This window comes from Agelaius tricolor, unplaced genomic scaffold (genome assembly GCF_023055355.1).
Source record: "Agelaius tricolor isolate 1412-34295 unplaced genomic scaffold, bAgeTri1.0.p SCAF_2, whole genome shotgun sequence".
NCBI lineage: Eukaryota > Metazoa > Chordata > Aves > Passeriformes > Icteridae > Agelaius > Agelaius tricolor.
The window spans coordinates 71,487,365-71,513,503 of NW_027269262.1; the positions used below are offsets into that span (position 1 = coordinate 71,487,365).

The 26,139-nt window shown below is 39.0% G+C and overlaps 1 protein-coding gene across 9 annotated transcripts in view; it reads left to right on the forward strand.

Moving 5' to 3' along the window:
• Window positions 1–92: 92 nt before the first annotated feature.
• Window positions 93–26,139, forward strand: part of UBR5 (ubiquitin protein ligase E3 component n-recognin 5) — an 84,903-nt gene continuing 58,856 nt past the window's right edge. For 4 of the 9 annotated variants that reach the window (XM_071421467.1, XM_071421470.1, XM_071421472.1 and 1 more), the window contains exons 1-7: window positions 93–470; window positions 17,772–17,816; window positions 18,286–18,367; window positions 18,544–18,620; window positions 19,403–19,522; window positions 22,626–22,815; window positions 24,534–24,693. In XM_071421467.1, coding sequence (XP_071277568.1) covers window positions 409–470; window positions 17,772–17,816; window positions 18,286–18,367; window positions 18,544–18,620; window positions 19,403–19,522; window positions 22,626–22,815; window positions 24,534–24,693 — 736 coding nt within the window. In that variant the 5' untranslated portion in view covers window positions 93–408. The remainder of the gene's footprint in view (window positions 471–17,771; window positions 17,817–18,285; window positions 18,368–18,543; window positions 18,621–19,402; window positions 19,523–22,625; window positions 22,816–24,533; window positions 24,694–26,139) is intronic. The other 5 variants (XM_071421464.1, XM_071421469.1, XM_071421468.1 and 2 more) reach the window with 2 other exon arrangements.

Below are 26,139 nucleotides of genomic sequence, written 5' to 3' on the forward strand. Positions count from 1 at the left end.
AATCGGCGGCGCGCTTAGTGGCAGGGGAGGGAGCCGCGCGCGCCAGTCAGCACGAGGCTTGCACGCGCGCCGCCGCGCGCGCCGGTCGAGCCCCGCCCCTTCCCCGTCGCGGCGCACGGAGGGCGGGGGAGGGGGGAGGGAGAAGGGCCCGCTGGAAGCCAAGATGGCGGCGCGTGCGTGAGCGCGGCGCGGGCCCAGCTCCGAGCGGCGCCGTTGCGGCCGTTCCGCCCCGCCCCGCGCCCGCAGCGCCGCGGCCGCCGAGAGCCCTAGACTCCGCCGGGCGGCCCCGAACCACCCCGGGGGAGGGACGGAGGCCGAGAGCCCCCTCCCCCGCCGCCCCCATTGTGTGCCCGGCCCCCGCCCGCCCGCCTCCCGCCGCCGCCGCCGGGGGGGGCACCGGCGCGGAACATGACCTCGATCCACTTCGTGGTGCACCCGCTGCCGGGCACCGAGGACCAGCTCAACGACCGGTGAGGGGGGGCGGAGGGGAGGGGCCCCCCGGGGGCGAGGGGAGGGGCCCCGGGACAGCGGGGCCGGGCCGACCCCCCCCCCCCCCCCCTTCCCCCATCCACCGGGCCGCGGTCCCGCCGGGTCCCGGCGCGTCCCGCTCCGAGCGGCCTCTCCCGGCCCCCGCCACCGCCGGCTTCGCCCCGCGCGGGGCTGGGGGGCCGCCGCTTTCGCCGCGGGCCCGGCGGGGGCTCCGGCCGGCCAGGGAAATCCCGGCGTCCGGCCGTGGAAGGGGGTTCCCTGGCCGAGGGAGCGGGTTCCCGGGGATCCCTGGCGGAGGAGCGAGAACGTGTCCATATTAATGAGGGATGGAGCGAGGCAGACAATGCGGATGGGGGATCGCGGTGTGTGAGAGAGAATGACGGGAGCGGCGATAAAGGCGGCAGCGCTGTCACACGCAGCGCCGGTGTGCGCTGCCTTCCCCTGCTCACGCACCGGGTGTTCGATACAAAAGGAGGCCCGGTCTCCGAATCACTGGTGGTGTGCGGTTTGGCTGAGATGGGGATGACAGCTGCCAGCCTGGAAACCACGCAGCTAACTTTATGTAGAATTGGGGGAGAGAAATTGCAGGCTGGGGAGAAACTGGAGTGCTTTGAGAGAAATGAATCCATGAACCAAATTTTCTTCACTGCTTGACGTTTATTTGACAGATCTGTGTGACTGTCAAATATTTCTTCTATAGCAATTGCTAATGGTATGTGTAATAGCTTGCAAATTTTACCTCTGCGCTTTAATACAGGAATTCTTAAAAACTTAATCTTTAATTTCTCACAAATTTATGTGTGAATAAATCGTGATGTTTAATCATCACTGGATAGAAACCTAAGGTGTTTTTACACTACAGATAAATGTTATTTAATGATTCTGAACAATATTTAAGTATTTTTAAGTCTTAAAAAGCATGAGCTCTTGGTTATACTCTCCTGGTTTCGATACTGCCAGTAGGTCAGGGTCCAGGTCGCTTCACAGTTGTTTGTAGTTAGGTCACTCTTCCTAGAGCAGTCTTTGCTGAGATGCCTCTTAGAGCAGGTGAGGTTGAATGTGTACAATGAGGAACAGAGGTAGTTTTAAAGACAGAAATTCTGCCTAGCTACGTAGTCTATATGTTTACACAGGGAAAAGATAAAACAGATCTAAAATCTGAAGTGTGTTAGTGTGGACTGTACTTTTTTCCCATAGCCTGATAATGCATTTTACAGAATCCTACTTCCTAGGAGGCCTAGCCATTCCTACAGAATCGATTTGCTTTCTCCATAGGTACTGCATTCAAATTTGGCATAGACCATATTCCTTTAGAGTGACAAACTGAGAGATGATGCTGTACTAGGACTTATTGCTTGCACTCTTTTGGTTTGGAGTAAGATCTAGGCCTTTGAACTTGAAAGGACCCCAGTGGGTTTTCTTTTTTTTTTCTTTTTATGTTGATAGGCCCTTAGAAAATATTTAGCATGTAATTATCACACTTTGCTCCAAGTGAGAGAGCTCATCTGTTTTTTCTTTAATGCTACCTCTTCTGTTGACATATTTATATAAAATACCAGTTCCTTTCAGTCTTCATAATGCTTTCTTGTTTTTTAAATTTTTTTTTCTTCTTACCACAGCAGCAGCTCTTACACCTACTTTTTGATACAGGAAGCTTCAAAATGGGTGGTAATTGATATATGGAGAAAGCTGCAGCAGTGCTGTTAAGTAGTGACTGTTCTGAAAAATCAAGTGACTCCTTGATCTGAGCTGCAAGTCAGAAATTTCGACTTCATAAATGTAATTTTACTAAAAGTGCAGTAGCTGTGTATCAGAACTTGTAATGCAGTGAAATCAGAATGATTCATAAATAGGGTTGAGGCACACACATATGTGCTGGAAATGCCAGTTCAATTTTATCAGTAGCATTGCTGCTTATTACTATTCTGTCAGTGTTGATCAAGATCTAGATAGCTTAATAAATTCTCATACCCCTAGAAGTTAGGATCTTGGAACATCTCGTGTCTCTGTGATGGTTCTTTTCTCTCTCACTTTATAGGCTTTTTTGAGTCTGTACTGCAGCCAGTGATCAGTCAGGGTTTTTTTCTGTCTGTGTTCTGAATGATAGTTGTTTCTCAAAATCAGATTTTGGGATCATATTTCTGTATTGTATGCTTTCAGTAATGGATTTGTGTTCTGCTCTTGAGGAGTAATCACTTAAAACCCAAGGCATTTATTGCTGCAGTCCCGTGTGTTCAGGATACAGGGCACTGTTGAATTTTGTAATTAAGCATTTGATACATTATGCTTAATAACCAGTGTAGATGTGTAAAGGCAGTAGTTTTTGGAAACCATCCTTCTTCTGAAGTGTTGCTCTGCTCTTAAGTAGTTGAAAAAATGTGAGGAAGTAGTTTTTTCCAGTTTGGTGTGGTGCATTTTCTGTCATTCTGTTCTACAGTTCTTATTAGGTTTTCTGTGTAATTTGTTATCACACTTATTCATGCAGCAACTGTGAGAATGGCAGAACACTTCAAAGAAAAGAGGAGAAAGCAGCTGTAGAGCCACAAATAATCAGAGGACTCCTGAACACATCTACTCATCATCTGAAAATACTTCTTACCTAGTGTTTTTGAAAATGTAGGTTAATATTGCACCTTGATGGTAATTATTAGTCCTCTCTTGAATAAGCTGAAACAGTGTTGACTTCTTCACTCGTGTCTGGGAGCTGTGACACTGAAGAGAGTTCACAGAGGACAAGGTCATACTTAATTTTGTTGTTGTATCAGGATTCATCTTTTGAAATGGATAGGGAGGCTAAGCTTTTGTTTAGGATGAACTGAGGTAATTAAGGTTTTTCTAGTAAGTTTATTAAGGAGGACAGATAACTTGGAATTTTTTCCTCAAGCCATTTGTTGTGAATGCAAACCATGCAAACTGAATATGAGGAGTTTAATGGGAGAAAAATTCAGTATGGCCTGCAGTTTGAGAAACAACTCCATAGGGTATGTGGGATGTAAATAATTAATGGCTTTAGTATTTGAAAAAGAGGTGTCCAGCTTCTGTTGCAATGGGGGTTAGGTATATTTTGTCAATTATCCACCTCTTTTGGGGTTGGAGACTTTGTGCTTTGTGGAGGAAGTTTGACACAGTTTCATAGATAAGTTAATCTGAGTAAATTCTTAATATATTTCTTAATTTTATATTGGGTGAGGAAGTGGGTGTAACCATGACAAATAGCCTTTTCTTGGCTGTTATGAAACCTCACAGGAGTAGTTTAACTTGCTGCTCTGGGAAGGAGAAGGGGAGTCTTTCACCTTACAGAAATGGCTTTCCTTACATGAACTAACCTTCACAGACAGGATTTATCTCAAAGCTTTGACTTTGTTTTTACCTTGTACTAAGAAAATTCTTGTCAGCTACACCATTTAAGTCTTAGCATAGAGTAAGATGTAATTTTTGAAGTGGTCATTGACACAATGTTAATGTGGTCTTTCCTGAAGATGAGATGTAATGAATTTGGTTAAACAGAGGGTATTCTGAATATGAGGGTTTAGAAGTGTCATGTAGTAAGTTTCTGGCAGTGACATCTTTGAAACCAGTAGCACACCTGAGAAAAGTTAATTTGAAGCTTCAGTGAGTCTGTATGTAGAGTCATCTTTGGGGGAAGAAAGGATGATCTCGTTCTTTACATGACTTTGTTTTCCCTTAATAATACATTCAGTGCCTGTCTCTGTTATTTGAATGTTACTTACTTTAGGCCGTGCCTGAACTGAAAATTTGTGTACTTTGCATTGCCTGCATTGTTTGCACTCTCTGAATTTATGTGGAAAAAATAGCTAGCAAGAACATACCTTTTTAATCTGCACATCAATTTAAGGTACTGTGCAAGTGATCTGTGGACTTGTGGCTGCTGCTCTGGGAAACGCCACCCCCCCTTGCATTTACTGATGAGCAAATCTGTTAAAAATCTCAAGCAGATGTTGCTGGAAGGAGCTGGCGTAGGGTGTGGTGTGGCTGTGCAGGGAGCCAGCAGGGATGTGGAGCTGGTGTCTTGGCCCCACACGTGTGCAGCAGCCCTGCGCAGGGAGGGACAGAGAGCTCCTGATAATGAAAGTGTTCCTGTTCAAGTGATACTGCACGACCTGCACCCCCTCTGCTACGGCTGGGGGAGTACCTGTCCTCTTGTGCAGAGGAAGGCAGCCTGAGCACAAACTTCTCTGCTGGTACTTATGTGTGATCTGCATTGCTGCCCCGAGTTGGAGAAAAGAAAGGATTGCAGATGTGTTCTTAAATAGAGAATCTGCAAGTTTTGTGCAGATAATACAGTACTTCTTTTATCTTAAGTGATTTACTTTGGTGTGCTTTAAACTCTTCCTAAGCTACTTAGCAAAAGTGCAGATTGCCCACCTCAAACGGGAATAGGTGGTTTAATTACTGGGAAGCCATAACTGATGTATTATTTGAATTCCCTGAGTTATAGCTGCTTGATGAACTTTAGTAACAGGCAAAGTGTTGAACTTGGTTTTAGGATTAATTTCTTGAAAGCATAGCCAAATTTAGATTGTGCTCTTTCAGAAGAGAAGAAGGGAACGGTATGACTGTCATGACATTATTATTATCATCAGACTCTTAGATGGAAACACTTTTTAAAATATCAAATGGTTTGGCTGTCCCAAAAGATTTGCACCACCACTCTGGTGCTATAGACTGTTACAAGATTCATATGTGCAGCAGTGCATTAAGATTTGATCTTGATTAGTATTGTTACTTAAGAACAATAATTTGGGAGGTTAAACATCAGAATGTACAGTGTTATTTCATGTCTGGTTGAATGTGGAAGATTAGTTTTACGTAGGCCAGTATTCTAGGCCTTTTTGGACTTTGCTCTGCCAGGGTCCTCTTGTGATTGCAGCTGCGTGCTACACCCCAGATGCTGCTTTTTAGAGAGTACATGTGTAATTGTCTGTGAATGTTCTTGCTGAAACTTTCCTGAGATGTTGTAAGTCAAAGTAATTGCTCTCTTCTGAAGGCGGAGGTTTGTTTTCCCCGCCTCTTACATTGCACTAACTGTAAGTTTCTGATCCCATAGGAAACTGACTTCAGTTGCTAAAATGATATAAAGATAGCCCTGGTAAAGTGAAGATAATTTAGTGCATTAAGAAGTTGAACTGGTTTATCTCCTTGTTGCGTGCACATCAGAATATTTTGAGAAGTGCTGCGGGAGGGAGAGTTGGTAGTGAAGAACGGGAAAGAGGAAGCAGGCTTGAGTTCCTTCCATTTTGAAAGCAGCAAGTTTATTTTGGCTACTGTAATGTGAAACTGTACTGTGAATGTGATATGGGCTGAGAGTAGTTGTGACCTGTCACAAGGAATTTGGTAAAATAGTAATTGGGGCACAAATGTTGCTTTCTTTTTCCTTCTCAAATCGGATATGTAAGGTTTGAGTGTATTTGTTGGACCAATAATAAAATAAGACTAATTGACTAAGATATTAGTAGCTGTATTTTAAGGTTGGCACTGCAAGTCAAAGCTGTCAGAGAACAACATTTTAAGTCAACAACATTTATGCACTAAATATTTGTAAAAGTTAAAAACTATAAACAATGACATACATTTGAGGTAATTTTTGGTATAGTATTTATGAAATATTCTGATTGCCATGTACAATCTTTGTCACATTTTTGATTCAATCAAAAAATAAACATGAAGGGTATGACACTTTCTTTCTTAAACTATCTGAAGTGGATAACAGTTCAGTACACAATTATACTTACATGAAAAATGACTTGACACTTGAGGAAAAACAACCAAGGATGTACCTAAGCTTGGCAAACTGCAAGGTATTGTAGCTGCCTTTTCACATTCCTGGCACAGTTAATAATTTGTGACTTAAATAGGTGATATTATGTATTTGAAACTTACATGAAGAAGAGAAGGGGGTTCAAGGTATTTTGTTTTAGTGATTACACTAGCAGCAATCTAATTTGCAGTTACTTTTGCAAGATGCTTAGTGTAAAAGCTGCTGTTTTGGCTTTCTTTGCACCAACAGCCATTTATGCAGGAAAAAAAATGCACAGAAAAGCTACTTGTGCTTTTCAGTTGTACAGATTTTTTTTTAACCTTAAGTTCATTGAAGTCCACTAAGGATTTGGTTCTTAGCAACAACTCCACATAGGAGACTGCAGCAGTTGGCATCTGTATGTGCCCCAGAGAAAAGGTGAAGACAAGGCCTGGTTGCAGTAGTTAGAGGATTTTAAATTGGGAGGAACAATTTGGAGAAAAAAGATTTTGAAATAAAAGCACAAACCTAATTTTCACAGTGCACACATGTATTTTGTCCAAACCCTTAAGCTTGACAGTTTAAGTGAAGATGACACAGCATTAGTTACTCCATTACAGGAATAATTATCCAAACTTCAGATCTTATTTGCTCTTTCTGGCATAGAACTATTTTGACAATAAACTCTGTGCTCTATTTCTACAAGTCTTTCTGTGCTTAAAAAATGCAGGTCACCAACATTGCTTTCTTTTCTCTTACCCTTCCCCTGCAAGGAAATTAGTATTTTGCTTCAATTTGAAAAATGTTTTTGTTTTATATGAGAGAGAACACATACTCACTGATACAAAGGCATGAAGTGCAACAATTCTGAGCACGTTGAAACATACTGTAAACCCAAACAGAAAGGTTTAAGGTGGGAACTCTGGTTGTCTGCATTTACACCTAAAACTGCCAGTTTGGTTCCAGGTGAGGAGTGATGTAACCATTCAATTTGCTGTCTTTGGAAATTCGTCTTCATCTCACAAGTCTCGCTGCTACACCCAGCATTGTCAGGGGAATTTCTCATACTAAATATGTTTCACCCAGTCTTTCAGCAAATCCTAGCTGCTGCACTTTAAAGTGCAGTGTGTTTTACAGCAGCAGTCCATGTTGGTACAGTGAATATTTAACATCCCAACTTGATTATTTTGTTGCAGTTCTAAAAATGATTTTTGGTGTAGCATTTTACAGTTTGTCTAACTGGCTGATTTTTGTAATCCCAAGCCAGCTGCTGTTAAGGTGATTTCTCAAATTGGTTATATCTACGGTGGAGATGAACCATGTATTTTCTGTAAGGTTGTTTTGGACAGCTTTTCATCAGTAAACTGGTTACTGCCTTTTATCAGAAAAAATGCCTGAAGATATTTTGGTCTATCTTTCTGATTTAGTTTTTACATTATAGTGTTTATGAAAGAGTGCAGAATAAAAACTTTGAAAACATTTCCATGATTAGTACTATTTTGGACATTAGCTGTGTTGGAATTTCTTGCTATCATTGTTTTATTGCCAGCCATGAGGTCTGCCAGTTTAGTTTGTGGCAGCAGTAGTGTAATGCAGCAGATAAAGGTACCAAGGCTGCTGGAGATTTCAGTAATCTTATGAAATTTGTCTTCAGCAAAAAAGAACCCCAAAAATAATCCACATTTGAGAGAGTGTGTTTTTTGTTTGTCAGATGAATCAGTTCAAAATATCTCAAATAGCTGAGGGTGATAATAACCATGCAACTGTAGTTTGTCTGTTCATTAGAAGATAGCCCAGAAACTGCTCTGTGCCCAGGTCTTGCTGGTGTTACTTTCTGCCTGCAGCATGTTTGCCATCATCTCTAGTTTAGATGGGTGCTAATTTTGTCTTTTTTTTTTCTATGTGCTGTAGAAGTAGTAGTTGACTACTTTAATCCAAACCCGTGATAAAACAGCATTTTAAAAATTTGCTTACCATCTTTCATTGTGCTTCATTGTCTATTATCTGTTATGTTTCCTCAACCTCTCACCTTTTTCACCCTCGGGATGAATTATCTCTCTATATAGGTAGCGAGTTCTGATACAGAACTCTATGTAGGTAGGGAGTTCTCAAATGAATCTTGGTTGGCATCTCTGGATTCTACTGAAAATTGTAATTTCACTGGGTAGGTGTCAGCATAGAGTCTGACATTGACTCTACATAAACAAATGTTTGTGTTACAGTGTTTTTCCAAAAACTTAACTGGAGAATAAGTATTTGCCTATGGGAATAAAGTTGAACGTACACCTTACTCTGCTTTTGCTTGAAGCCATTGGAGTTTGTCACTTCCTTCAGTAAGGATGGTATAATTTTAATTTTTTGTTCATTTTGCACAATTAATTTTCTTAAATGTGTCTCTGTATTTATTCTTTCATTTATTGTATTAAATTCTTGCTATTCTCTATCCAGCCTAAAAATAGTCAGAGCTGTATTTTTTTTCTCTCTAGTAAATATCAAGATACATTCTTCTGAAGGGAATTTATGGCTTTTAATATATTTCATATTTTTTTAGCTTGACTTATTGTTGTCTGATCTTTAATGAAGATCTTTCTTAGGTTGTTGGAACTCTTTTCTTTGGCTTTGAACACAGTATATTATTAACAGCAGTTTTTCTTCTCTCATTTTTCATTTTTTTAAGTCATGGTATACACAGTTCACTGACTTTGACAAAATGTGTCTGTCTCTAGAGCAGTAATTTAAAGGTACTTAATTAAACCTTCAAATGAGATGGATCATTACATCTTGTCATTGTGGGGCAGATTGGGTAGGCAGGAGGTAATCTGGCAAGGAGTGCCCTGTTCCTCATAGGAAGGCTGGGGACTAACAGGCTGTTTTGACCAAGTTTATTTTTGTCTCTTGTGGTGCAGAGTATGTATCTGGAAAGATTGTTACCAAAACTAATATGGCCCTAGGCAAAATGTGATGCAGGAGGTACAGAAGTGTGCTGCTTCTTCTAGGGGAACCAAAACACTGGTTAGTTACACCAAGGGAAGCACCTGGGGTTTCATGCCTGGGGTACAGGCAGATGGAAAAAAGAATTGTTTTTTTGGCAGTGCAAAAAAGTATTGGGATGAGCTGTGCACCTCAGAAGCTGGGGTTTCTTACTTTGCCTGTACTGTGCATCAGACAAAGCAATTTGGCTGCTTGTTTTTCTGGCGTGGTGCATGCTCTCTACTCTTTATTCCAGGCCTCAGTCCATTCCTAAATCAAAGATGCGGTCTGAGAGAAAGGTTTTGAAGATGTGTTTTTAGTGGAAGACAAAGCAATCTTCAAAGTGAAGAGGAGGTCTGGTATTTAAAAGGTGGTTTTTAGCAAGTTTGCAAAAATGACATGCAGATAACACTGTGATATCAGAGTTTTGTTGAATATTTCAGGGCTTGGAATTGGAGGAATTGGCAAGTAAAGGCCTGGACATAGTAAGTGATCTTTCCCTGTTGCTAAAACTAATTCAGAATGAGAATAAGGTCGTTGGACTTCATAGCAAAGCAATTAGAATTCAGTTCTTCTTTGTGCTTTGTTTTTAATAAAATCACTTGTACAAAACATACAGTTGCTTTTCTCTAGTCAAGACGCTGAGCATTTAACAATGTGACAGTTCTTACTTTAAAAAATATTTTTATAGCATTTGAATGCTCTAATCAAAGACCATTTTCCAACTTTGCCTAAAAAATGATCACAGCTCCCAAAAGCTTAGAGCAAAGGAAAATGGTGAAGAGATGATTTGGGTTCCCGCAGTGGCCTCAGCTGGGACTGGAACCCGGCTCTCCAGGTCTTAAGCTGGTATGCTGGTAAATTCACAGCCTCCCTGGTGGCTTGTTGTGAACTCCTGAAGGAACATCAACAATCTTATCACAATGGGACACAAAGAGGTTCTGTGATTTTCAGTGACTGGATTTTTATTTTGATAGCATTTTTTAATGGAATCACTACAGCACTGTTCTGACTGTAAAAATGGGATTTTTTCTTTTCTTTGTCTTAATGGGGTCTTTTAATTTTCACTCATTCTAGTTAAACAAGTATACAGCTTCCTATCTGTGTTTTGATAGCTAGCATTTTTTTGTTGTTCAGTGTAGTAACACTGCTCATGCTATTATCATGTGTGCATTTTTCAAGTATCCTTGAATTTAGAACCATGGGGTTCTAAATTCCCATTATTCGTGTTTTATTATCACAAGAGGATATACTTCCTAAAATGATGGATAGTTGAATAGCTTACAACCTTAGTTGTTTTAAGATTCAGAACTCACCCAACTGAGGTGGTTGATCCAGTTGTTTAGCTGTGGGGTTCTGGCTAAAGAAATGGTCTGCTAAATGTTAAACAAAACAGCTGCAAGGACATTGTGCAGTTGAACAGAATGTGGGACCACAAAATGATGATTTGATGCATTCTGCACCAGAGAACAGATTTCTATCTGGATTTGCAAACTATACTTTTGGAAATCTACTGCCATAGAAGGACCTCAGATTGAATCTGACTCATTCTCCTGTAATGTATTTTTCTTTTTTCCCCCCAGAAATGATACTAGGTGTTTAGGCAACTTGTAGCTATAGATAGACTTCACTATAGACTTCACTACCAAATCCTCTAGATAAAGTACTAAATAACATGTAGGCATGATGTTAACTCCTCTGTGGCAGTCCTGTCAGGATCATACCATTTGTGATTTCTTCCTGTTTGTATTCAGATTGTTAACTGAAAAGGGGCCATGCTGTTTCATAGTTTATGGGTATTTGCTTATTTAAAAAGCATGGTTGACTTTGTATTCCCCTTGAACTAGGCTATGGCCATCCTCTGCACTGTTGCACTGTGGTGCGGGGTTATGGTTCTGTCTTTTTTTTTTAAATTTTTTAGTCAGAGGGGGATGTTTTTAGTGTCACTGAAATCTGATGAAGGGGTGTAAGTAGTTTCTGAGCTAGAGGAACCAGTCACCCAGCTTAAGAAGTCATTGCTAGTTAGAGGCATTTCACAAATTCTACAGGTGTCTGCCCCTGGTCTTGCTGTTCCTGCTAAAGAAACAGAATACTTCCAGCTGGATATTTAAGTACCTGTGATTTTTTTACGGAATGTGTAACTCTCTGACACTTTCCTGGCTCATTGGTGTAACTTTTTTCCTGTGTCACTGACCATAGAGGGATTCTATGCAGCAAAACATGAGCTCCCAGCTTTTCAATGGCAAATCCCCTCCTTTTGCTCCTGTGCCTTCGAGTCAAATAGATGGAGATCACATCCTGAAAGCATTAAGTCCTCAATATCAATTGCAGAAAGGCTGAGGTTGAAGGGACCTCTGAATATCATCGGGTCCCATTACCAGGCAAGGCCATTTACAGCTGGTTGCCCAGGACTGTGTTCAGGTGGCTTTTCAATAACTCTCAAGGGTTGGGACTCTACAGTCTCCCTGAGCAGCCTGTGTGAGTAATTGGTCACCCTCACAGCAAAGAGAGTGTTTCCTGATGTTCAGACAGAGCCTCCTGTGTTTTAGTGTGTGTCTGCTGCCTCAGGTCCTGTCACTGGGTGCCACTGGAAAGAGCCTGGCTCTGTCTCCTTTACTACCCTTGCTTTAGGTGTTCATATATGTTGAGAAGATTCCCTCCAGAGCTTTCTCTTCCCCATGCTGAAGTCCCAGCTCTCTCAGCCTTTCCTCTTGTGAGAGATGCTCTAGTCCCTTAATCATTTTCGTGTCCCTTTGCTAGACTCTGTCCAGTATGCTCATGTCTCTCTTGTAGTGGGGAGTCCAGAAATCCAAATGTGGCCTCATGAGTGAGTGCTGAATAAAGAGAAGGACTGTCTGCCTCAGCATGCTGGCAGTACTTTCTCTATTGCAGCCAGAATGCTGTTTGCCTTCTTTGCTCAGGGCATGTTGGCTCATGTTCAACCTGGTGGCCACCAGGACTTCCAGGTCCTTTTCTGCCATGCTGTTTTCCAGCTGGACAGTCTCTGGCATGTGGTTGTTCCTGCTGAGGTGCAGGGGTTTGTGCCTTGCCTCCTCTTGGTTCTCATGAGGTTGCTGTGCTCTGGATGTCCTGCAGTTGGGTGCCATCAGCAAACTGGCCGAGGGTACCCACTGCCCCGTCATCTGCATTGTTAATGAAGGGCTGGACCCAGTACTGACCCGTGGGGCACACAGCTTGTCACTGGCCTCCAGCCAGACCTGGTGACACTAATCACCACCCTCTGGACCCAGATGTTCAGACAGTTTTTGGTTCACCTCACTGTCTGCTCATCCAACCTGAGCATCAATCAACAGCTTCTATGTGAGGATTTTGTGGAACACAGCGCTGTAAGCCTTGCTAGGCAATATACACTGCTCTCCCCTTGTTCTTCTGTACAGTGATACGAAATCTGCCTTCTTCCCTTAAAACTGGAACTAAAATACATGTTCTATTTTTGCTAATTTTTCCTGACATGCTTTAACCTTTTTGTGGGCTGTCTTATACCCAAGTTAGGTCATTGTCTATATCAGTGTTGTTATTAAATAGTAATGGTCTACTGTTAGAGAATTTTCATTCTACAATCACTGTATTAGCTGAAGACTATTCAGTGACAGAAAGCTGTTTTCAGGACATTGTTTGGTCTTTTCCATTAGCATTCTACTGCAGGTTCAGCACAATGTATTACCATTGCTCCAGAGGGAACTATGAAGTGATAAGAGCTACCTTTATCAACCAAACTGACAATCCTGCAAAACAGGAAATAAAGTTTGGGAGCCATGTTTTGTAAACCTGTGTTGGCTGATACTGTGAAATAAAAGAACAGCTGTTCAAGTCAGACAAGAAGTCCATCTTATTTTCCTCCTGTTTTCTGCTGACAGAGACCAGTGCTAGATTAACAGGAGAACGGTGTTAAAATAGGGCAAACATACAGTGATCCTTTTCTAACTTCTAAGAATTTGCAGCTTGGGGATTTCCTGAGCAACAGGTGTTGATTTAGTATATAATAACCAAATAGTCCTAATTTATAATTCTTGAAATGTAGAGAGGACACAGTGTAAGTACTCATGGTTCCCCTGAGTACTAACTGAGTAGAGCAATGGGTTTCTTTGTCATCTAGTTCATCTAGTTCATTTCAGTGATCTGTGTATTATAGTCTAAACACATTATCCCACTGCCCTGATGAGCAGTATGGGTTACCTTGGAGCCTGTCATTTTGTACTTCTGCTTGGGATTTCTTTTTTTTTTTTTTTTAATTTGCATTACTTTATTTTTACAGATAATCTTATTGCCTGCTTTTGTGTGGTACTTTAGCATTTGATTTTATGGATTCTTCTCCCTTTCTACCCAGAATGACTTAAAGCACACTCTAAATCTTCATTTATTCCAGTAGTAGAAAGGTGTAGCTGTGGAAGGCTGCCTCCTTGGAAGCCTCTCTCTAATGTTTGAGATGGCAGTCAGGGTGAGGATCTTTTTCTATGCTGTATTGTGGCACAGAAGATAGCTGGGTGTGACTTTGCATCAATGACAGTATCTAGTGTCAGAGTGTTATCATGGGATTAGGAAACAAATGTATTTGCTTAAGCTTTTCATTGGTGTCCATTTTCTGCATTTTTGAGACTGTTTTGTGACACTGATAGACTGGTACAGGAGCTCATTTCCATGTGATTCAGGACAGGCAGGTGAGAGAGGTCCTTGATCTGGAGGCTGAGTTGCTCTGCTGGGCCAGATCCTGTGAACTGACCCCAGAGGGGCTTCCCTGGCTCTGGCTCACTGTGCTCAGAGCACTTCAGGATCAGGGACAGGGATGAAGGTTGTATTTACCTTTTAAATGTTGATAGGTATGTAATACTGTTCTCCAGTGCTTAAATGGATTGTGTCATATGGGTGTGTCCCCTTGGCTATCTGCTTGTTATTTTTATTAGTATAAGTGTTAGACTTCCCTTGGAAAAGCATTGTAGTGGTACTTGAATACTTTTGTCTGCTCTGGTGTGGAAGTCCCATGTTTGTTGGCATACAGACTTCGTTGACATATTAAGTTGTTTTAAACATCACTTAAAAAAATCTACCAGGCCTGAAGTAGCTTTATTTCTTATTTATTTCCCTACTTGAAGTTGTTCATCATACCAAGCTGGTTTTAGTGTTTTGGGATGTGGTTTTTTTTTTGTTTGGTTCTTTCTGTGTGTGCCTGTGTGGTTTTTGTTTGGCTGGTTTATGTTTTGTTTATCTGGTTGGTTTTTTTAAAAAGTACCTTTTCTTCCTCTGCAACTCTTACTTTCAGTATTTTGAAATTGAGTTTCTCTACAACTCTTTTGCATTTTTGAGCCTAACTTGCTTTTATAAAACCAGATATGGTGGAAGGATGGCTCCTGAGATGAACTTGTCTGGAAATAGAAATCTTCTTTGAGAAAAGTAATGTCTTGTGATGAATAAAAGTGCCATGTCAGAAATCTGAGCTGTGTAGTCCTGACCTAGAGCCTTTTTGGTTGCTTAGTGTGAGCATAGATCTCTTCTATTCTGATTAGTTTCTAGTGGCTAGAAATTGGAGCTTCAAAACTTGAAATAAAAGAAATCCCTCCTTGTCTTGGACAAACTGAATTTATTTTCCTCACAACTGTTTTTGGATTAATTTCACTAATAATATTTAAAGAATGTGTGTCTTGATAGAAGCCATCATCACTAAACTTTTTGTCTAAAAGTGTTACCAAGCCTAGTGTATTTCTTCAAAAATGTTTGTGATGAAAATGCTTATTGCTTCTAACTTTGTCCTTTGAAGTAGTTTAATTGCCTTTAATGAGACCTTTTTGAAGTGTAGTCTGTCAAGGCATTTATATTGGAGATTTCATTTACCACAGAAAGGTCTTATGACCTTGATGTGAGAATTGACTAAATCATCTCTGCATTTACCTCTTCCTCCAGAGCACCATCAGTTGAAATTACTGCACTGTATAATTAAAATTAACCTGATCTTAAATAAGCTTTTCCCTTCAGAGGGTCAGTGATACAATACCCTGCAACTGTGCAGGTAGAAAGGCTTAGGTTGCTGCAGGAAATTATTTCAAGTTTTTATTTTCACAGAGACTCTCCATACAGACTATACAAACACATCTTTCTGCTTTGTTCTTGTTTTCCTCCTGGTTTGGTTTTGTGATTGGTGTTCATGTGAATGCTGGTGCCAGCACAAGAAAGGGGAGGAATGAGGGTGGAACCAGGAGCTCAGCAGGAACAACTCCAGTAGTGTTCTGCATCAAATTCAAGTCCTTGTGGACTTGTAGGAGCATATGAGCAGTACTTGATAATTTTGCTGTTACAGCAGTTGCATATGAGATGGTTGAGGCATGAGGTAGTTTTTACTTCTATTTTTCTTCCTATAGAAGAGTTTAGTACTTTCAGCATTGTTGCTTATAGCTTTCTCTGTTCCCTCCTGTTAAAGATTGACAACAGCCTCTTTTCAGCAGTGTTAGATCTCTTTTGGCCTGTGCTTGTTGCAGATAGACCTGCTCTCTTGAGATTGATGTTAGTCATGGATTCATTGCCTATTCAAGTCTTGGCTTTCTGAGCATATTTCTTTCCTATTATTTCATTTTTTACAGGTATAAAAGGAGTATGATGATATTTTTCAAATTTTAATGCTGATTTCTTTGGTAGTGGTCTGGTCTTGTGACCAAGGCTCAGATAAGGAAGCTTTAAATGTTTCTCATAGACTAGTCTAGTAACCATCTCCAATAAAGTGCTATTCTTTTGCCATCAGCTTTTCTTGAAGGCAGTGCAATGAATTTAAAGGTAGGTTTTCCTATTCTGTAATTATTACTCATGCTTGCCAGGAGAGAAATGTTAATGGGAAACTGCTCAGGATTCCTGTGGGAAATTGTTAGGTGATAAACTCAAGACATAGAACTTCAGGGATGTTTAACTTGTCAGGTATCACACAACAATCCCTGCTTGCTGTATAAAACCATATGATAAGGTGAGGAGTGTATGCTGTTCAACTTGGGGTTCATTCCATAGTCTCCCACAGTAGTTCACTCTTGTGGGGTACCTTTTGCACAGATTGCATGAGAAACTTGTGTTTTCTCTTGCTTTTGTGGGTTATCTTCACAGAAACCTTGTCTGCCTATGTACTCTTGGCCTGTGTGAAGTAGTTGTGGCTGGAAATTGGGAGTGTGAAATCGCCTACTTACATATTGGCAGCTTGGCTTGGTTAGCAAAAGGCAATTCTAAACACATTCAATTCCATCCTGCTGTCTTCTTTTCACTTCTCCCTTCTTCTTGGGCTTGGAAGTTACTTCTAACAGTATAAAATACCTGGTTTCTCAAACAGATTTAGAGATTTTTTTCTTTTTTTTTTCCCTTAGGACAAGTACTTTGGAGTTATACACTGTTGCTAATGTTAAGATTTCACTGTTTGGACCTCTAGTCTATTTTCTTTCTCATGCTCAGGGTTTGAAGTAGCTGAAGTCTGATGTCCATAGCCTGTGTGTAGAAACTGAAATTAAGCAAGTAAAAATGGAGGATTTTAAGGCATGGATTCAGAGGAAGACAGTGCTGGTGTGCCTGTTTTTTTGCTAGGTTTAGAAACGTGTTTCTGATTTATGCTAGGATGAGCATGGTACCAAAGCTGAGATTTTTTTATCTTATTTAAGACCTTACACAATTTTTACAGAATTAGTCTTGGTTTTATATCTTGATAAAATGCAGGTTCTCTGACTATAATTGGAAGCTCTTTGGGGATTTTTCAGGTTGCTTGTCTTCTTTGGGAAGAAAGGGACCTAAGCTTTAATTGACATTCTTACCTGATAGTACTCCAGTGTCTTTGCTGCCCATAGAGGATCTTTCCTCAGTGGATTGGAAGTTACCTTAGAAATTACTCTGTTGCTTTCTGGTTTTAGAGGCAGTGTCCTGTAAGCAGGAGTGGTATAGGAAAGTATACCTAGGGGTATAGGCCCTTTTTTGTGCTCTGATATTTTGAGCTTTTGGAAACATTGTCTACCTTTAGTAAAGGTAATGTTCTACATAACCCTATAAATAGTGATGTTTCTCTGGATTGTTTCTTCTGTTAGTCAGAATTTGTTTTTGTCCCTTTTGCTGTTGACTTTTTGTTCATCTATTTCCTTGTGTTTTCTGTTTTGGGGAATATACTGTCATAGTTTTGGCTCTCATGTGCCACATACTTGGATTTCTTAGAGGATTATAATCCTTTCTCCTCTGGGATACTGTATTCAATCTTATACAAGAAAATACAAGTATATCTACAGTTCCTGGTCATTGCTTTATGTGTTTATTTTGTGCATGAAATTGTAAATGGTTGTAACAAGGCAAGAGTAGTGGTTTTTGATAGTGACTTGCAAAACACACAGAAATGCAAGCAAACATTGGTTCTGTGGCAAGGGTTAAACTCCAGAGTAAAACAGCCTCACAGCACCAAGTAGCATTTATATTAAACTTCAATAAATGTGGTGGTAAGTTGTTCCCATAACATCATAAGTATGCTGGGTGAGTGGATGTTGTGGACTGTGGAGTATGTAATCAAATACAGCTTCGTTTCTTTCTGTTTCAGATTAAGGGAAGTTTCAGAGAAGCTGAACAAATATAATTTAAACAGGTAAGGCAAATCATATGCTGCTGTAAATAATTTAGGAAAGTACAATTTTTCTAATAGCAACAAGAATCAGAAGATTTTACAGTAGGTGATGGAACCTTAGAAATCCTCAGTGCTACTGATACTGAAATCCAGACATGCTTCAGATAACACAGGAAGAAAATGAGGGGTTCTCAGTTATGATAAATTGTATTATTAAAATCTTCATTACAGAATGACTTCTTAATATGAGGTATAAACCCTGTTGTTTATTGCTGATCAGATTAAGTGAAAACTATCATCTTTTAAGATCTTTTCTCTGGATTTTATGTGCTGTGTGCTTCAATTAATGCATGTTTAGTCATTTTTGAAAGTTTTTTGTAGTGGTAGCCACCACTGCACATTTTTCCTTTCATGTACAGCTTGACTTTTTTTTTATTTTCCAGATTTCAAAAGTTCTAGAATACTGTAAATTCTCACTTTTTATTTGCAGCCACCCGCCTTTGAATGTATTGGAACAGGCCACTATTAAACAGTGTGTGGTGGGACCAAATCACGCTGCATTTCTTCTGGAGGTAAGTTCCTGAAATCTTCTCGGATAACAAACTTGAAACCATATAGTTAAAATTAGGTATTCTAATATTAAATTGATTAATACTCTTCAATAACTGAAGACTTGTGTTTTAATTTTTTTGGTAAACTTGACTTACATTTCAGTTTTGAACACTTGCTTTTCTTGTTCTAAATACAGGATGGTAGAGTCTGCAGGATCGGTTTTTCAGTTCAACCAGACAGATTGGAATTGGGTAAACCTGAGAATAGTGATGGGTAAGGAATGCTTTTCTTCTAAGATATTTTTTAAACTCGATAAGCAGCTTGGCTGCTTTTCTGGTTTTGTTTTTATTTGTTTTCAAAGTAGATTTTGGAATTGGTACTTTGAGTAGAGACACAGTGGTTATGGTGGTGCAGCCAAACAGCCTAACTTGACAAACTGGTGTAGGAAGAAATAGTATATGTGATTCTGAAAGACTCACAGACTCTCTTTAACTTGAAGAAACAAGCTACTCCAAAAATAATCCTTAAGAAAGAAGCTGTGTTAAACTGTTAAGCTTAATGTAGAATCCACTCTGAAAGTAGTCCCATCTGGCAAGGCTCACTTTCTAGATCTGTGGTCCTTAGTCCAGGTAAGTCCCCCTTAACAGGACTAATTAATGGTTCACATTCGAATTTAAACTACTTAATATTGAAGTAGCATACTCAGGCTCAGGTTTATAGATAGAACACCTGCTGATTACAATTTGTACATATACACTAATGGAAAATTTAGCACAGTGGCTAACTCCAATCACAAATTAGCTTAATATGTATTTGCATCTGTGCTATTATGGATTGCTGATGTACGTAAGGTCTGTTAGGCATGCTTTCCACTTTCTTTTTCCAGTGTACTTCTTAATATACAGTTAGATTAGTTTGGAATATTCCCCAAGGGTGTTGCTTAAGCTGGTATGTTACCAGACTAAGTCCCTGAGAATTTCAACCTGGGATTCCAGGTTTTGTTCTTAACCCATTTGGGATTGTTTTGTGACTGATTTACCATCTTTTACTTTCAGTTCAAAGTTGAGCAGTGGCTCAGGGGCAGGAAGGACATCCAGGCCAGGCAGGACTAGTGACTCCCCATGGTTTCTGTCTGGTTCTGAAACTCTGGGCAGACTGGCAGGCAACACCCTTGGGTAAGTTTTGATAGGATTGAGGCTGCAATCTGTTTGTTCCATATTTGAGTATATGTGTATACACATATATAAATTGTATGCAGTATGTCTAAGGGAACGTATAACTACAGCAGTTGTGTAGGTAGGGTATAAGAAAAAAACTTGATTGACTTGGTTAAAATAACAGACATTTAAGTGACCCTTCAGCACATAGGGTACAGAGAATTTTTCATATATGTGCAAAGAATAACTTGGTTTGGGCTGTGTTGTCTTCTTTTGAATGTTTTTTTAGTTCCTTGATTTTTGAAAAACAGGCTTTTAGAGGGACACAATCAATTTAAACCATGATAGGCCAGGAGCATACAGTGAAATGAGTGCATTTGTGTAGGAAGAACCTTCATTATGGGCTCCATTGTTTTGTGCCTTCCACTCCCTTCTCCCAAGTCATAAATGGTGTTTTGATAGCCAGGGTCCTATACATAGTAATGGAAAAGGAACATATGGAAAAGGTTGTTTCTCAGAACCTTTAAAATTGTACTATATGCAAAATGTACTGTATAGATCCAGATTTCTTGTCATTAGCTTCAAAATTGATGGTGTCCCTTTTTATAGAAATGTAATTTACATTCCATAATGACAGTGATCTCTTTGTTATGTGTTTTTGTAAGACATGTCTAACTATGCTGCTTCCTAATGTTACTGACTGCAGTAATAAGAACCGTGGTTTCTGCATGTGAATGATTTGTTAAGAAGAAGGAACTACAGTGATTATGTAGTATACTAACTACAGTGATTATGAGTATATACTCTATCATACTCATACAGATCATATTTTCCATGATTTTCCAGAAAATTTTTTGTTTTTTTCATTACCAAATCAACTAATTTCATTTGGGCCTTAGTTGCATGAAGAATAACCCATAACCTTCCCAGTTTTTTTCTGAAACCATTACGCATCTTAACCTAAAAATCCGTGTGTTAAACATCAAATACAAACTAGTATTGTCATGTTTAAGAACTTACTGTGGGACATGTAACACTTTTTTTTCCCTCCTTATTCTTAGCTAAGCATAATGTGTTAAAATTGTTTGAATCTTAGAGATTAACCCTGAAGTGTTCCTAATGTCTTCTCTTGAATGTCTCAGAAGTTGGTAGTTGAAAGTCACTGAACTAGTAGAATAGCAGTAGGCACTATAACTAGTCTGTTAAATGGAGGGAGTAATTATCTTAATAAATTGAATCTAAACCCATTCAAACTTGTAGAGCCATTAGAGTAGGTAACTGGATTTGAAAAATTGCCAGCATGTTGCTGCATAGTAGAGAGATTTGGTAAACTAGTAGGTGAACAGAAATGAGATGAAAGGTTTCTATTCTATATTAATATTTATTTTAGGTTTAGATGGCTTTAATAGCAGTGGCTGTATCCTTATTTGCCTTAACAGGGCCAGGGTAGGACACACAGGGAATATTTGGATTGTTACACAAATAGAAATGGTTTTAACTGTTAGATGTCTAAATGATGCCATTGATAGTTTATAACTTAAAGTAGAAATTGGATCTGTAGTGAGTATTAATATCTAATATAGAACTTTTTCTTTAACCCCACCCCTCCCTGCAGAGTGTTGAATTGAAAGTTACTCAATAGAATTTGACTTCCCCTCAGTCCTGTTCTTTTCCTCTCAGCCACATTCCTACCTTTAGAACAGTTTAAGTGGCTCATTTTATTTAAAATGTCATATTCTTTAGTATTTTTTCTTTCTTTTTTCTGTTTTCAGTAGTATATTTTTATTTTTTAGAATTCTCTTTCTAACTCATGAGACAAGACTTTTCCTAAAGACATAATTGAACTGCTTTTTGTCTTGTCATTGTCTGTGGTCTCTAGCTAGAATTCTGAAAATGTAGGTGTCTGACAGAGCCTTGTCTTAAGCAAGACACTCGAGTTACTCTGTGATTGCTGGGTCTTGTCAGGAGGAAAAAAAAAAAACAATTAAAAAGGGTGCTAGTAATCAACTGAAGGCATACAATGCAAGACAAGTATTCTTACATAATTAGCTTTTAATAGCTTTTGATAGACTTTTAATGTAAATTTATTAGATACTGTTTCAGAGAACGTATCTTTATTTTCATGTCTGATTTTAAATGTATTTTTGAAAGGAGTTTGAGGCTTCAAGTGGTTGATAGCAGGAAGGGTCTGCTGATACAGATTATTAAGTAGCAGTAATACCATATCCAATAACCTTTAAGGTGTATTACAAGATAAAGCTTAGCTAACCTTGAAGAACAAGCTAGAGTCTCTTGTCTTTCATGGCAGCAGATTATCTTGTCTTAAATTCAGAGCAGATTCAATTGACACAGATCTGTGGTGATAATTATTAATGGATAATTGTAATGAAGGTGAGATGTCTATTTCTACAAATCACTGTCTTTTTGTTGCCTTATTTTGATGCTGATTTGTAGAAACAAAGAAACCGTTCAGTCAGTTAAGGCATGTTTTTGCAATGTGTGCAGTTGTTGATTTCTGCAATAGGAATATGTAAAAAGTAGAGTATCTCTTGAAAACTATTCCTGAGGATCAGAGAACTATCTAGTGTAAGATTTCTTTTGCTGTAGAGAAGATAACTTGATTTTTCTAGTGTAATCTTAACCAATTTCTTAATGTAAATCAAGTATCAGAATCTTTAGAAGATCCACCTAAGCATAGTGATGTTCTGTCAGAGCCACTGACAGTGAAATTGGTGCATGTGTGCTTTTATAGCAGGAAATTGACAGATAAGTGTTAAATGTTATGCTGCTGCTACTGCTTTTAGAAAAATCTGGGAATTGATCCTTTTATGTGTTTATGTATGTATACATCCACGCAGCTATATGAGTAGGAAAGAATGCAAGTTCCAGCTGGAGTCCTGTTTTTTTTATTTCTTCTGCATATTTCAGAACTTTATCAATTTCCTGGTGTTCTTGTTCTTTCTAGTTTTAAGAGTTACTTTTATAGTGTTTGTCTGTGAAGTCAAGCTGCAGTATTTTTCAGAGGATGTTAATAAGTTATTAGTAATAAAACTAAAGATGTTTGAAGTAGTCCCCAAGGTATGCTGCTGTACTAAAAAAACAAATAATCTAAATCTTCTAGAAGTCGCTGGAGTTCAGGGGTTGGTGGAAGTGGAGGAGGATCTTCTGGTAGATCATCTGCTGGAGCTCGAGACTCTCGAAGGCAGACCAGAGTTATACGCACAGGACGTGACAGAGGATCTGGACTGCTGGGGAGTCAGCCACAACCAGTGATTCCAGCATCAGTCATTCCAGAGGAACTAATTTCACAGGTGTGTGAACTAGAAACTGCTTGTTGCCAAAAACTTGCAGAGCTTCTCAGAGCATGTGTACTAGAATGTGTTGTAGTAGTACCCGTTCTCCAAGGAGTAATGGCATGCAATTGAAGAAATTGACTTTCCTTATCTGACTTGGTTTTATTCTTAAGTACGTAGTGGAAGTGACAGACTTTTGGATTAGAATTAGAATTTTCATTTCCAAACGTCACCCAAGACAAGGTGTATGTTTAATGTAGATGAGAAAGGCTGTGTTTGGTTGCAGAGGGGAGATTTAGTGAGAGAATCAGATATTTGAGAATAATATCAAATGTTAAGTTTCTTGAAGGAATGTAATGAAGGAAGGCAGATTCACTCTTTTTTTTTGTGTTTGATAGAAGGAATGATCCATTTCAGATGTAAATGAAAGATAGAAAATTTATTTATTCTCTTGAAAATACTGATAATTTTTCTTCATGGACACCTGTGCTTAATTTTTTATAAATGTGACTTTTATGAATGTTGGGTATATATTGCTCTGCTTTTGCCTTTTAATGCACTAAAGTCTGAAGAGGTGCTTCAGTCTATTAAAACATTTTCCTCTATATTTGAAGAAAAGAATACGTTCAAAATGTGTGACTAGTTAATGCATTTTAACTATTAGATTAGAACTAGTTCATGGTTGACATTTGAAATACAGAAGTTAGTTGCTAGGCAAAAGATAATCTGCTTTACTTCCCTTGCTGTGATATTTTGCCTTCTTTGTTTAATTTTATTTTTAAATAGCATACTTTGTTGACCTTCAAAATAGAACACGTCTGAAACATTTTTGAGGTAACTTGAAAACAGAGCAATGGGAAAGATCTTAGCAGATGGTCTGTATACTCTAGGAAGTCTGAAAAATCTGTAAACTTCTGGCATAGAAGTTTATGACAAAAAATTTACCTTTGTGTGCTATTAGAATTTTTTTTTTTGCTTGCCAGCAGACCATTTTATTTGATGCCTTATATTTACTCTGTTGTGAAAGTACTCAGAACTTGTTTCTTACATTCTTTTGTTTCTGATCTTTCAAAACTCTCATAATCTCTGACATTTGGTAGAGGCTAGTCTGGAAAAACAAAGTGCTCTGAGTCCTAGGGTCAGTGGAATAAATCAGAGTTTCTCTCTTTTTTTGTAAATTCATTGCACTTGATGTTTGGGAGGTTTTATCTACATTTGCACTTTGTTAATAAAAACTTCAGTGTTGCAGAAACTGCTGATGATAAGCCTTTAGAAACAGAATGATGAGAAAAATAGAGTCATTAAAGTGGTTTTGTTTGAAGGGCAGTGGAAAGAGAAACCAGTATAAAAGGGATTGAAGTGTAGTTTTGGCACAGCAATTGATTGCAAACTGTTGATTGACATACTAAGTTTAAACACTTTTATAGAAACATACAGAAACTCTCAAAACCAGATTATACTTATTATTTAACTGCAGCATTAAACATTCCAGGAAGTAGATTCTAAGATTCTGTTAGAAAATTTAGTGACAAAGGGGTTCAGTGACCTTACTGGAGCTGAGAGAAGGCTGGATATCAAGTACATGATACTGTGAAAAATTGATAGGAGCCTGTGTCTGTATGTACTGTTATTGACTTGTGATTCTTATTAGACTTTTTTTAGACTTAAGCATTTTCTTATGAATAGTGGTTGGTGATCTGAGAATGACCAGTAACCAATTCACTCTGCTCTTATAGGCACAAGTTGTTTTACAAGGGAAGTCCAGAAGTATTATTATTCGAGAACTCCAACGAACAAATCTTGATGTAAACCTTGCTGTAAATAATTTGTTGAGTCGTGATGATGAAGATGGAGATGATGGGGATGACACAGCAAGTGAATCATATCTTCCTGGAGGTTTGTATCCTGCAACTTTTGATAAAAAATCACCAACATGTTCTTATTTTTCTGTATTTAAGTACTGACAGTGAGTTCTGTGCTGTGCAAGGTACGCAGCGAAGACAATTGTTGCTTATAGGAACAAAGTCTAAAGATGTATAAAACAAAAGATGGACTGGGATGTCTTGAGGGATTAGAATAGCCACTGAAGAATAACTGTTGATAGTGTTTGTTGGGGGCATGAAAGTTATGGGGTTTTTTAGGATCCCAGGCTTTGTAACACTGGATTACTTTCATCTATTTTGCTGCTCAGTGAGATGCTGAGACTGCTGTGTGGCTTGCTCATAAAAGCTAATTCTAAAACTTTCTAGTGACTTGCATGTTTTTTACTACTAACATATATTCTTAATATTCGTAAAAGTTTTTAGAGCAAAAATTACGTGCTTTTCTAAAATCAAGAAGCCTTAATAGAGGGCAAAACACTTTACAGTGGTTACAATTAGATCGAGAATTTAGTCTTCATCTCAGGTTCCCCTTATAAATGCTGTTCTGGCTATAATGGCAAAATCCTGTAATGTAAGTGCAGCTGTTTTTGAAATACTGCCTGTCCCATAAAATTGCTTTTTATAAAAGACTTTGAATCTTCTTTTGCATTGGCTAAATAATTTAGGCAGTCTTTTCTTTCTGAGTGAACAGATTGGAAAACATAGCAGCCAAATCCAGGGTTGTGTTAGTTGCACTGCACGAAAAGAGCACATCTGAGCTCTGACTACATAGTAGCTTTTCTTCTGTGTGTCAAAATGATGTTTTGATATTTTTCTAATAAATGGTTGTATTTTGGTTTTTTCTTTCTGCTCATCTGGTTCACCAGGAAGGTTCATGGGCTTCGTCCATCTTTAGCTTGTCAGTCATGTGATTAGAGAATGGTTTTTTTTTTAATTTCTGCAACAAAAACTTTGCAGTTCATTTTGCTTCTTTTAGTTTTAGTTGCATCTGTCAAGCATCTTTATTTTGCTGTAGAATCAAGACTCTTTTGGTGAAAGGGGTGAAAAATCTTGAATCTCAGTCTTATTTTTTGGTGATCAGCTCAATAGGATTAGACAGATGCACTGGAGGAAGTTAAATCTCAGAAGTTTCCAAGTGTTCAGAGCACTTCTCAGTCTTAAGGATACCCAAGTGCATTCCTCCAGAATTGACCTTAGGAAGATAAATTACAGTTAGGAACTTCTACTGTAAATTACTGCTTTTAACCATACTAACCAGCCTTCAACAGCATCAGCTGTTCTCTGAGTACCTCTTGTGATTCTAAGGATCAATTAATAGGGACTGTCTGACAACCTGTGACTGGTAACATTTATTTGAAGGTGCCTCCACTACAGTCTGTGAGTCTCATCTATTTGACATGGGTTAAAGTGATATGCAGAGTTTCCTTGTCCTCACTGGATGTCCAGAAAAAAATTTTCT